The 12197-nt window shown below is 36.4% G+C and overlaps 1 protein-coding gene across 1 annotated transcript in view; it reads left to right on the top strand.

Annotated features, from left to right (window-relative positions):
- ADAMTSL1 (ADAMTS like 1) overlaps positions 1–12197 on the top strand; it is a 344714-nt gene that overhangs the window by 188295 nt on the left and 144222 nt on the right. Inside the window, exon 5 of the mRNA XM_066182248.1 lies at positions 9904–10140. Within this exon, the coding sequence (XP_066038345.1) occupies positions 9904–10140 (237 nt within the window). The remainder of the gene's footprint in view (positions 1–9903; positions 10141–12197) is intronic.

Genomic DNA, 12197 nt, shown 5'->3' with positions numbered 1-12197 from the left:
CAGGCAAACCTTTGTCAGTTTCTTGAAAAGTAGAGAGATTATGGCATAGCCTGACACTAAGACTGTCTGGAAGATATTGCTGTCGCAGCCACCATAAATAGAGAGTCAATGAAACTTCAGAGTTGCTCTTTACAACCTCCCTTGCAGAATTAAGACATCTTGTGTTCCCAGTAATATTTTGAAAACCAACTGGATCACATTGGGCAGTCTGTCAGGCTGGAGGATTAAGCTGTTAAGAGCTGAAGACAAGATAGTAGAAGATATGTGATCCTATGATTCTATATATTTCTGTTCACTTGTGCCCTCACATTTTACTTCTGTTGTGTGTCTTAGAAAAGCAGTTTTACATAGCCTGTACCAGTGCTTTTCTGAAGTGGCATTTCTGAAGACTCTTGCTGGTTTTCTTTATATGTGGCAAATATAGTTTTCAATACAATAAAGTAAGAAATTTTAACTTCTGTCTCAACAAAGTGGAAGTGTGTTTTCACTGGTGAAAATTGAAATTGAGGCTTTCATACGGAAAGTTTTATTGAGTGCCAAGAATAGTAAAGGCTCTCAAGTTACATGGAGAAATGTCAGTTTTACCAGTAAAGATGGAAAATGAAATCCAACATACACCGGGCCAAGCTTTCTCATGCCTGATAGGGACATAGTCAGGAGCCTTTCAATGCATGCTTTGTTTAAAAAGTTTAAAAGTTTAACTTTAAAGAAAGGAATATATTTGCTCCTATTCAGCTTATCTTTTCTTCAATAGACCACAGTTCATAATGAAATAAACTGTTTCTACCTGAGTTGTAGTCTCCTGTGCAGTAAGATTTCTCTCAGTTCTTTAGGAGTAGGGCTTTGAAAATGTCTGTGAGCCCCTTCCAATTCAGGGGTTCCAATTCCTTGATTCCTCTGAAATTTGTTCTGATTGTATCATTTGACTTCCCGAAATGTCTCATCCGTCTAGCCTTCATCTTCCCTGGGTGACAGCAACTGTTGCAGTTAATAAATAGATTTGCTGGCAGATTTGCAGCCCAGTTTTCCTCTGAGGAACTTAGGCTACACCACATCTGTGTAAGGAATGGGAAGTTTGATTTGTGCTAGTCAAGTTTCAGGCCATAGCTCTGCTATATCACACGCACACACAAAAAAAAAAAAAAAAAAAAGGTACTATTAGGCCCATTTGTTCTGTTTTGGTTGGGCATTGCATACACATTGTGACAGTTCCTTTCTGTGTCTGGTGTGCCCTTGCATATGTTAAAAACAGTGAGACAGAGTACATTCTTCTCTGCTGCCATTAGATGCTCCTGGATCACTATGATGAAGACCTGGGCCTTTAGCTGGGTTGCAACCCTTATTTTGGAATCACTGAGTTTTCAAGATAAGGAACATTTCTTTAGATGTTCTTTTTAGCTTAGGTTCTGCTTTGCAAATGTGCAACTGAACAATTTTCCTTCAAAATAAAACCTTGCATAGTTTTGTCAGGCAATTCCTTTACATTATTCCTGTACAATTCCTGTACATTCCTATACAGATACATTCCTATATTTGTCAATACCGTCTCCAGCAGTGAGGCATACAGCTGCAGAACTCAATTATTTCATACCAAATAATTCAAAATGAAGCCCTCAAGCTTTCAGCTTTACTATGCTGAAATCAGTGACAATTTTCCCACTGAAATACGAAGACTCAGGACTGCTTTTATGATTTCAAACCCTTTTTGGGGGAACTGTAAAGAATGGCTTCTGCAGTGTAAATCTAAAACTCTTTAGGAACCCCAGACTTGCATCTCTAAAATCCATTCTGTTACTGAATTGTGCAGCTGTAGCACTAAAATACTCTGTCTCTTTTGGAATAGTAAAAACAAAATCTTAAATCATCTACTTTTTCGTTAATGAAGTCTACTCTTTCATTTCCACAATCCAAGTGTGCACGCACAAAAATTGGATCTTGAAAAGAACTCATTAAGCTCATAGCTTATTGTGAAATTCTGCAGTAGAAAAGTCCACAATACTGTTTGTATTTTTGTTAACTCAGATTTTGCCTTTAAAGATTTCATCCAAAAAGACACTGAAAATCCAGAGGATGGAAATTCCAGGCTCATGAGACATATGTTTTCATCTGTTACATGACAGTCTTTGAAGGCAAAAAAGATCAAATCCCCCCATTCAAGCTTTCATTATCACTATCTTGTGCATAGCTTGAGGAATGATGTTCATATAATAACCAGTGTTTTTGTTTTCTGTAAGCTGTCTTTCTGTGAACTGATGTTTTTTAATGACCATCCTCTTGCAGGATAGGTCGGGTAGACACATATACTGAAAGCAAATAATTTGAAATCTGAAATTGGAGAATTGGAAGAATAGTTTTGGAGTCTGGCAGTGAGCACATTTTATAGGCACTATCATTTGCAAGATTTACTGCAGCTGGTTTTAATTCATCCTGAAATTAAAGTACAAGGGGAAAAAACAAGATAAAGAAAAAGAGAGGCAAGGGGGGAAAGTGGCATGCCTGTTTTCCCAGTGACCTATATTAATTGTTCCAGAGGTGCTGAATAATTTTGCATAATAAAGACTGTAGGAAATACTGATTCTGCTGTCTGTAAAGCTTCTGAATAGTCCTTAAAAGAATAAATTCAGTCTAGTGTATTTCCCACTTTCATTGCTTATTGTTGATCAGAAACTGGAAAGATTATGGGTATGAAGCCACATGTGTAAATAGTAAAAGAAGGAATGAGAGAATCTGAAGATGATTTAGGTTGAATTGCATCTGGGTTTTTTTTCTTACTATTCACATTGACTGAAGCATATTTCCAGCCATTTTAGAATATAATCATGGGAGGGAGAGAGGAAATAATTTGTTTTTCTTTAGAAAATCAGTCTGAATGCAATGAAAACATATTTTAGCAAGTATCTGGATTGTTATACTGAACATTATGCAAAATAAACAAATATAATTCCAAGCTCTAAGTAGATTTTTTTTTTCCAAGCTAGCACATTCTCTTTTTCTTTCTTCTATGTGCATACTTGGTTGCCAGGTGCTCTCCAGCTTTTGTACCAGGCTGTCATGCCACCTCATATGCCCTATCTGTTTTTCAGTCCTTCTACCACTCTGCTGTCTTTTGCTTTCTCTTCCCTCCATTTACATGAAAATGACTCTGAAAGTTGTTTGTTGGAATATGTACTGTCTTTGCCTTTCTTCTCAATTATCAGGAAAAAAAAAAAGGAGAGAAAGAAAAAGAGAAAAAGATGACACTGAAGCTGCACAACATTACTATCTCTTTCAACAAGGCTCCTGTTAAGCCTAAGATAAAATTTGTAGATTTTAGATCCCATTAATCAGGCAACCAAAGCTTGTAAACACCACCTGCAACTCTTTTTATATATGCCTCACTTTCTTCACTTGGCTGAAGTACCAGCTGTAATGTCATCCCCCATTTTTTGGCTTGCATTCAGACAAGCTACTTACATCCCTGTTCCTTATCAGCTCATGCTGCATTTTGTATACACCAGCAGCAATGTTGTTCATCTTACTTTCTACAAAATAACACTATCTTCTTTCTGTACTCAAAACCCCAGCTTGGAAAGTGTCAAACCTAAACTTCCATGTAAGTACATAATTCTCAGAAGCACTGGCATATGTATATGAGAAGTATCATCACCAATTAGATATTTTCAAACCTACAAGAATGATTAGCGGAATTTAATTTTCCTACCCAGGGGTGATTAGAAATGCCATTTTGCAATCAAATCTCCCAGTATAATTTTGCAGTAAAATATAAAAAAAAATTAAACAAATTATAGGCACTTCACATATCTCCTTGCTAACACACAATTTATTTAATGTCAGTTTACTTTTTAAGTAGAAATTCTTCAAAACTCAAATAATTTATTGTGCCTACAGTCTGTTCTTCAAACTGCTGGATTTTCATAACTTTCATCTAATTTCCGTTTGGCTGCATTTTAAAACCTCAGTGTGTCATCTAGAAATTATTTCTTCATACTTGGAAACAAGTGCTTTTAGTATCTAGCAAAGGACAGGAGCTTGGACTTCTGGATTTGCAATCTTTTCAGAAGAAGAACGGTGAATCTATGACAATTAAAAAACAGAACAAAAAAACCCACATTGTGTCCACTTTATGTAAATGTATAAAGAAACTTTGAAGCCCAAATAACCTGAATCGCTTCCATTACAGTAATATTTCATTACTTATGAGGACTCTAGGTAAATCACAGTTTTAAACTCAGTATTTCTGACAACTGTATTTTTAATTTGAACAGCTCATTTTTGATCTGTTTGAAAATATGGCACCTTCAATGTCTTTTAAAAAGTATGGTTTAATATTATATACTCATATTAGTTTTTTACTGAAGTTCTTGGAAGTTTTCATGTTGAAATTAAACTTACTGTATCTAATTTAAACACTTGGTTTAACATTCAAAAGAGATGGACAAGAAAAGAAATTCGAATTACATAGAAGGCTGCATATTGAGCTATTTGCCAAAATGTGAACCTACTTCCAAAAAAAGGACTCTTTTTGGTGAAAAAATATTTTATAAATATTTATAATGACAAATATTAATAGAAGTTTGCATTTATAGTTCACTGACAATTTTAGCTCTCATCTCCATGCCGTGTTTATTTAGTCCAAAGAATATTTGCTGATATTTCCCCATTTACTTTGTTCCTATTATTTCTCTCAAACTTCTCTCTGTCAGATATTGCAATGTCTTGGGGTTCTTAGAGAAAGCTTTAGTATGAGCCCCTCTTCATCTAAGCAACTAAGTATGATCCTAAGTTGTTTCTAAGTTCATGGGAGTAGACTTTTGAAAAATATGCCTGCAAGAACGTAATTCAAGCAGGGTGCTCAACAAGGCTTCAAGGCTGAGTGAAGTTTCTGTTAAATTCCTAGATCTCCTAAGACTCTGTGGTTTTATCTACAGTTCTTATTTGGTCTTAGACAAGCCCCTACTTGGGGACTTCAGGTTTTCTTTCTCAGGGGGGAAATTGGTGCAGCTGAAACATTGTGAGTACTTCATGGACCTGGTTGAATAAGCTGCACAGAGGAAAAGCTTCAGGTATAGTAAATCATTCTTGGCCTCTGCAAATAAAGAAGCATGTACATTCTAAACTGTTTTAAAGTTCCTCAACTCTTTACACCTATCACTGCTTAGATAGGATCTTCTCCATTTCACCCATTAAGTAAACTTTAAAAAAGCTGACCTTCTTTTGTCCCATGAAATCTGATCAACCTATCACCATCATGGGACATCTGGGATTCATCTTATCTTTTCCACTGGATTGTTGATTAATGGAAATTGTTTTGAATGGGATTCAAACATGGCAAAACTCCATTAACCTTATGAATTACAGTAGGGTAAAATAGAAGGTTGAGTTAAGGAAAAGAGAAAAAAAAAGGAAATGGATGTGAGGAAGAAAATGAAACTGTAATAATATGGGCCACATTACATATCTGAGAAGTGAGGATGAAACTCCAGTGTATATTTTAAAATGAGTTTCATAGAACAAAGGTGTTTCTGATCACCTTTAAAATCATATATATTTTCATTGCAGTAAAGGAAATCTTGGCCTGACAGGATGAATAGAGATTATAGGTACCCAGCACAAGCTCAGCGTTTCCGTAATATCTCATGAGCCTTCATGAGCCAAAGGCCGTAAAAGACCCACCTAGGACTCACAGAGTTAAAGGAGGAACAGTTGTTTCCTATTCACTGGAATTTTTTGTCCCTAAAAAGTCTTAATGAATAGGAAGTTTGAAGATAAATGGACTTAGAAGAAACTTTCAAGTTTATTAGTTCTTTCTGATTCTTCAAGGAGTGCAATGGCGGCAGTTCCTCATATCTGCAGGGGCTCATGGATAATTTCCAAAAGAAAACAAAACTGGTAAGGCTTGACTATAGTACCAAAATTGGAATAACCTGAAGCAGGACTGTAATAGTTTTGTGGCCAGATAGCAGGGCTGCCACATGCTGCAAGCCAAACATAGGCCATGCAGATGTGAGTAGCAAAATTCCCTACAGAACTGTGTAGAGATGCACTACCATGTGTTCGCCACTGATTTGGCCCATGACTTCTGGCTGTCTCAAAGTGTCTGTTGATCTGTTGTGCAGGTAGACAAGCTGCACACAGCTCGCACAAGCTGCACACAGCTCCCAGAATCAGACTCTTAGCTGGAGAAATGGGTAACTTCCCTCAGGCCAATGGAGCAGTCCTAGCTCGCAGACATAGAGGGTCCCCTTCCCCTAAGTCACCATGCAAGTACCAGAAGCAGACTGATTTTTTTCAACAAGACTTTTTGGAGTTAGTCTATAGCTTCTCTCATCCAGAAGCCAGCAGTGCAGAATTAAGGCACAGCAAGATTGCTTCAAAACAGCAAGTGGCCTTATATAAAAGTGTGCAAAGTGTTCAGAAGAAAATAGCAATTTACCGCTTGAAAATATATGCAAAAAACACTGGGTTTGCCTTCTGTTTCAGCAACTGGAATACTTATTTATGGGCTGAAAACTTATATCTGGCTTTGGTCGTATGTTTACACAAATGTCTGCTTGAAGAGGCTCTGGTCCCCATTGACATAAACAAAAAATAGTAAATTTAAGATTAAAAAAATAGATGTCTGAATGCAATGAGTTTTGTACAGTTCCTATATCTTCAGTCTCAGTGACCTGCTTCTAAAAATGAGTAATAATTTAGAATTCAGACCACAAATTTTCTCAACACTGTACATTTTGGCATAAAAAAATGTTATACAGTTTGTGAAGGTGTTATACACGTACATGTAAGTGCTTGTGCTTTCTTAACCAGAAGGAAAGATCCTTCCTGAGGGACAGATACCTCCAATGGCTTCAGGTAAATTCAGGATTCAGAATTTCAGCAGGAGAAAAGTTACTGTACCAGGTTGCGACCCTTTTTCACATCTGTGTGCCAAGATAAGTATGTGTGTCTGTGTTTCTGACTGCTTGCATGTATCACTTCAAGTTTCATGTGAAAACTTTTTTAAAGACAAGCTGTGCTATTTAAATCCATTGTTTTATTTTGACCACAATATCAAAGACTGGAAGTATTTAACATCAATCCCAGTCACCTGCCATGTCCTTAAGGCTTGTTATGATGAAGAACATTTTTTATGTCTTTGATTTAGAAGTAGTCAACACAAAAAAGACATAGTATTGAGTTCTATACAAAGCAGGATTATGAATTCTGTGTGTCATGTGCTTTATTGGGCCTTTTTCTCTTAGTAAAAATGTAGCTGTTACAAGCCAGGAACCAAGCAAGAAAGTTGGCTTGGATTTCTGCAACCGAGCCTTGGCTTGGGTATCTGCCAAGCCAATAGACCTGACTATATTCATTTACAGACAGAAAAATTTGGAGAAGAGTAGGCACCGGAAGATTTTGTGGCAGGAAATAAGGCCACTGTGTTCTTCCTTTCTTGTTTGAAAATAGAACTAAACCAGATATTGGGTCAAACTGTAACTGTCTTATTGTTCATCTTTTGTATAAGAGCAGAACATCAAGACCACTTTTTCTGTAATCACAGAGCTGTAGAGGAATAATGAATTTCCCACATATTTTTCTGCTCATTTCAGTGTCCAAACTTTGTCCTGTATCGAAAGTTTGCCTAGATCATAAAAAAGAGCCTGTTTGACCCTCAGTTTTTCTTTATATTTCATAATCAAACTGAAATACTTGCAGCATTTTATTTTTTTTAGTCTTCTGTAATATATTGCTAGAAAAACTGTCCTCTGAGTACTCCAGCAGTAAAATACCAGTTACAGGCTTTGACTTCCAACCTCCACTTTCAAAAAGGAAGAATGAGCTCTGGGTTATTGCTCTTTGATACATATTTTTCTAGAGCTAGATTTAACCCACATCTTTTTTTTTTTTAATACCTTAATCCATTGAACCTTTTGTAACAGGAAGATTATTGCCTTCTACTTAGATCACAGAACTTTTGACTGGGGTTTGTATTTGAGACTGATGTACCCCTAAAGTAAAGGGTCAAGGTGAATAAATTGAAAATTTGCTCATGGGGTACAAAAAAAATTAGATTGCAATCTCTGGCTAAGATCACAGCTTGTGTGTGTGTGTATAGTTCACAGTAAGAAAGGTTTGGAGTGTTGTGATCCAAGATTATTTAGTATTCAAACAAAATAGCCATAATCACATTCCAAAAGTGAAGAAGAGGCCAGCATGGCTAACCTGGGTTTAAGCCAAGTGCTTACAAACCACAAATTCATAGCCAAGACTGTGCCATGTTCCTTTGAGAGGAGATTTAAAAGCTTAGTTTTTAACACAGTTTTATTTTAGATTTTAATAATAAAAAAATTATTGATTAATGTCACAAAGTGACATGCAGCCTCCATGGTTTTCACATCCAAAGCTGTAATAGTTCGCTCTTTAAAAAAAATGCAGAAAACTATTAGTGAATGAAAGAGCAAAAAAGATCCAAGAAACATAGTGATTATTTAAATCTAAGAAGAGACCTTTTCTCTCAACAGCAATAAGACTTTCCTTGCTGGAAGCATAAGAAGTCTGTGAATAAAGTTGTCATTAATGATTGTCTAATAGCAAGAAGTAGTTTGAGGACAGAGAATACAAATATCCTATATTTGTATTATTTGTATTACTTGTAATTAACTATTGTCTAGTTCTGTGGTTGTGTGTACATCAAAAACGTGGAGGTTTTTTTAACCAAATCTATAATCAACATTTAGGATTGTCTGTGATTTAGGATTAAAAAAATGTTATAGTCCCCAAGATGAGGGTGTAATAACTGCTCATTTCATCTGGTATTTTACCAGATGTCATCCAGGAGCAGATCTCCTTATGGCAGTAAGGTGGAGAATTCTGTGATCTTAGCAATCTGATGCAGTCATATTGCCAACATTTGCTCTTTTTTTGTCTCAGTTCTTATGATGTTTAATGTTTTTCATAAAGCTTAGCTCCTATATTCCTGTAATTATGAAAGAAATTCAAGTTCTAAGAAAACCCTAGTGAATCTCTACCCTTGTGGTTGCTTGGACAAGAAGACTTGAAATATCATTCTTCAAGGATCAAATACTGGAAAGGAAATAAGAAGAACTCATGTTAATTTTGCCTGAAGACTCATGATTTTAAAGCTCTTCTTGCTCTCTTGAGAACCTGTCTAATGTTCTTCAGTGCTTAAGGGCAGCAAGAATGTATATGTGGACAAGAAAAGCCTAAAATTCTTGTCAACAAGGTACTTTATGCAGTGTGAGTGGTCTTCGGTTTTTATATCAAGTAGACTGATTTCAGAGTTAGATTTTTATGTCTCTGAAATCTCCTGAAGAATTGAAAAAGGGTTTTTTAAGGTCTTCTCAGTTGCAGGTCCCTAATTATGTGAGCTATGAAATCTTAGATTAAAGAAATGCAAATATGCATCAAATGCCTCTCATCCTTGTCACATCAACTGATTTATGCCACTGATTCAAAAAAAAGCTAGCGGCAAGAATTTAAATAAAGAAACAATTAAATCACATAGTTATTTTTTCTTCCTCCTCAAACAAAGGGGAAAATATGTCTGAAAGAGAGTGGCTGTGCACACACACTTCTCCACATATGTGCAAAAGCAGAATGAAATCCAGCAAGAGCATTGTGACCCTTGTTTTCTTAACCACAAGGGTGTGGTTAAGACATGTACAGTACATTTCTTATTTCCCATTTACACATGGTCTTGGTGTTCTTTAAATAGTTTCATGGAAAGAAGAAAGAAAGGTCTTATTATCTGCTGAATTATGTGTAGCTGTAGCTATTTCAATCACTCTTTTATGTCTAAACAGAAACTCTCTCCATCTGGCAACTGTGGAACATAGCCAGCTGCACGATACTGCAACTGGCTGTCCTGAATAGACTTGCTGATCTTCTCTTTCTTTTCTGCAGGACTGCCCACCAGAAGCAGGTGATTTTCGTGCCCAGCAGTGCTCTGCTCACAACGACGTCAAGTACCAGGGGCAGTTGTATGAGTGGCTTCCCGTCTCTAATGACCCTGACAACCCATGCTCACTGAAGTGCCAAGCCAGAGGAACAGCTCTGGTCGTGGAGCTGGCACCAAAAGTTCTGGATGGGACACGGTGCTACACTGAATCCCTGGACATGTGCATCAGTGGCTTGTGCCAAGTAAGGAGAGAAGACCTGCCTCAACCCCTCTCCTCATGACTGCTCTCCTCAGATCTCTCTCACATACTCACTCCCTCTCCTCCTCCATACTTGTGTCATTTTAGGGTCTTTATTTTAATCCTCTGTTTCCATTAATTTCAATTAATTTCTTTTACTTTTTTGGGGGGGAGGTAGAGCTGGAGGGGGGAGACATGTGTAATCTCAAAGATTATTTTCTCACTTTATGCTGCTTCCTTCGGGTTCTTTTGAAAGATTTTATTATCTGTTTTTGAACTGTTCTCTAGAGGTAGCTGCAGTAGCATAACTGATTTGAAGCACCAGTAGAAAATAACGTTGTAGCTTTTAATTTGGATACATCAAAGTTTTCCAGGTCTATCAAATTACATTATCTTTGAGGATTATTGCTCCCTGTAAATCAGAAACCCACATGGCAGGAGATGAGGCAGTAAAGCGAAAAAACCGCCATTCGTTCTGTAGGACTAAGAAAGCTGCTGCATCTCCTTGGACCTTAGCATCCTTATTTGTTACCAGTACGAAATGGCATTTTGACCCTTCACTTCAAGGGTGGGGATCTCTTGGTCATTCAACAATTTATTTACATCCTAATTAGGTCTTTTTATTACCTACCACACTGGTGCCCTATCATTGCTCCTGTTAAATTACTTACTCTATCTACATCAGACTTTATTCTTCTAAACTTAGTGTTGGCTACTGGTTGATGAAGGGAAGGACTTTTTCATCAGCTCTGTTAGGTTCTGAGCACAACTAAGTCTCAAAAACGATTGAGTCTAGATTCATGTTTCATTGCATGATGACCTGAAAACCTATGTAGGCTTGATGTGTTGTTGGCTTTCTAGTGTATTTTCAACGGCTCTTTTTTGGGTTTTGTTTTTTTGGTTGTTTTGTTTTGTTTTGTGTGTTGTTTGTTTGGCTGTTGTTTTGGGATTTTTTGTTCTTGTTTTTGGGTTTGGCCGTTGGTTATTTTTTTTAAAGCTTTCCTTCCTGTTTCTTTTCTCTTTGATTTTCTGTTCTGAACCAGAAGCAGTCTTGAAGTAAATGAAATAGGATAGTTCCTGGGCTAATCTCATTTGTGATCTGAAGAAGGCAATCATCTAGACCTTTTGACCTAAACCAAGGGCATGTATCTCAAAATTCTAGACTGCCTAATGAGACAGACTATTTTTAGTCTTGTTTTCTGTTTTCAAATATTTTAAAAACTTGACTGGAAGCACAAAAACCTGGATGAGAAAAAGATTCAAAGTTTTTTGCGTATAGTGGCCAAGAATCTAGGAGCAGGCTGATTTCTGGCTTAGTCCAAATATGAAACATACTTTTTCTCAAGCTTTCCCCTAGAAACAGAGTTCCTAAGCATCTAAGACTAAAACAAAGTAATTTGCATTCTTAGGACAATTCTTACTTGGAAATCTGAAGGTAGCTGCACTGATAAAACTGTAAAGACTGATGTTATTTCTCTGTGGCTTGAGAATAGACAAATATACTAGCACTAGTGTCCCTGAGTAGTTTTAGTTAAACTAACCCTTTTCTTATATACCTTAAAATAGTAGAATAATTTTTAATGTGTAAATGACTTTATATTTTCCATGTTCTTCAGCATTCAATTTCTTCAACAAATTTGTCATTTTTACAATTACTGAATTTTTGAGGATGACCAAAATAAAATATAAATTCTCATACTATATTCCTCACAGTGAAAAATGGATGTGGTAAATTTAAAGCAACTCATTGTCGTCTCATTGTATTATTGTTAGCCAGTCGTATCTTTGTGACAGTAGAGGTACTGCATTAAAAAATGCATAATTAGATTTGTCCTAAGTATATGCCGTAGGAGAGTAATTGCTTTACTATCTATCACAGCAATAGCTAGTTCTACATAAGTGGTCCAGAATGGTAAAGAGTATGGCATTTGCCATAATAAATTGTGAGCTTTCTTTGAAGCAATAATCTATCATTGTTTCTATAAAGGTTATTTAAAAGGCTGGGAAATCATAGTTTTATAGAAGAACAAGTGGAGCATTCTTTCTCTGTAACATTTGTGT

Source organism: Chamaea fasciata, unplaced genomic scaffold (genome assembly GCF_029207755.1).
Source record: "Chamaea fasciata isolate MVZ Bird 193981 ecotype frontalis unplaced genomic scaffold, bChaFas1.0.hap1 SCAF_4, whole genome shotgun sequence".
NCBI lineage: Eukaryota > Metazoa > Chordata > Aves > Passeriformes > Sylviidae > Chamaea > Chamaea fasciata.
The sequence above is the reverse complement of the archived record's forward strand: the minus strand, read 5'-3'. Positions and strand labels throughout refer to the sequence as shown.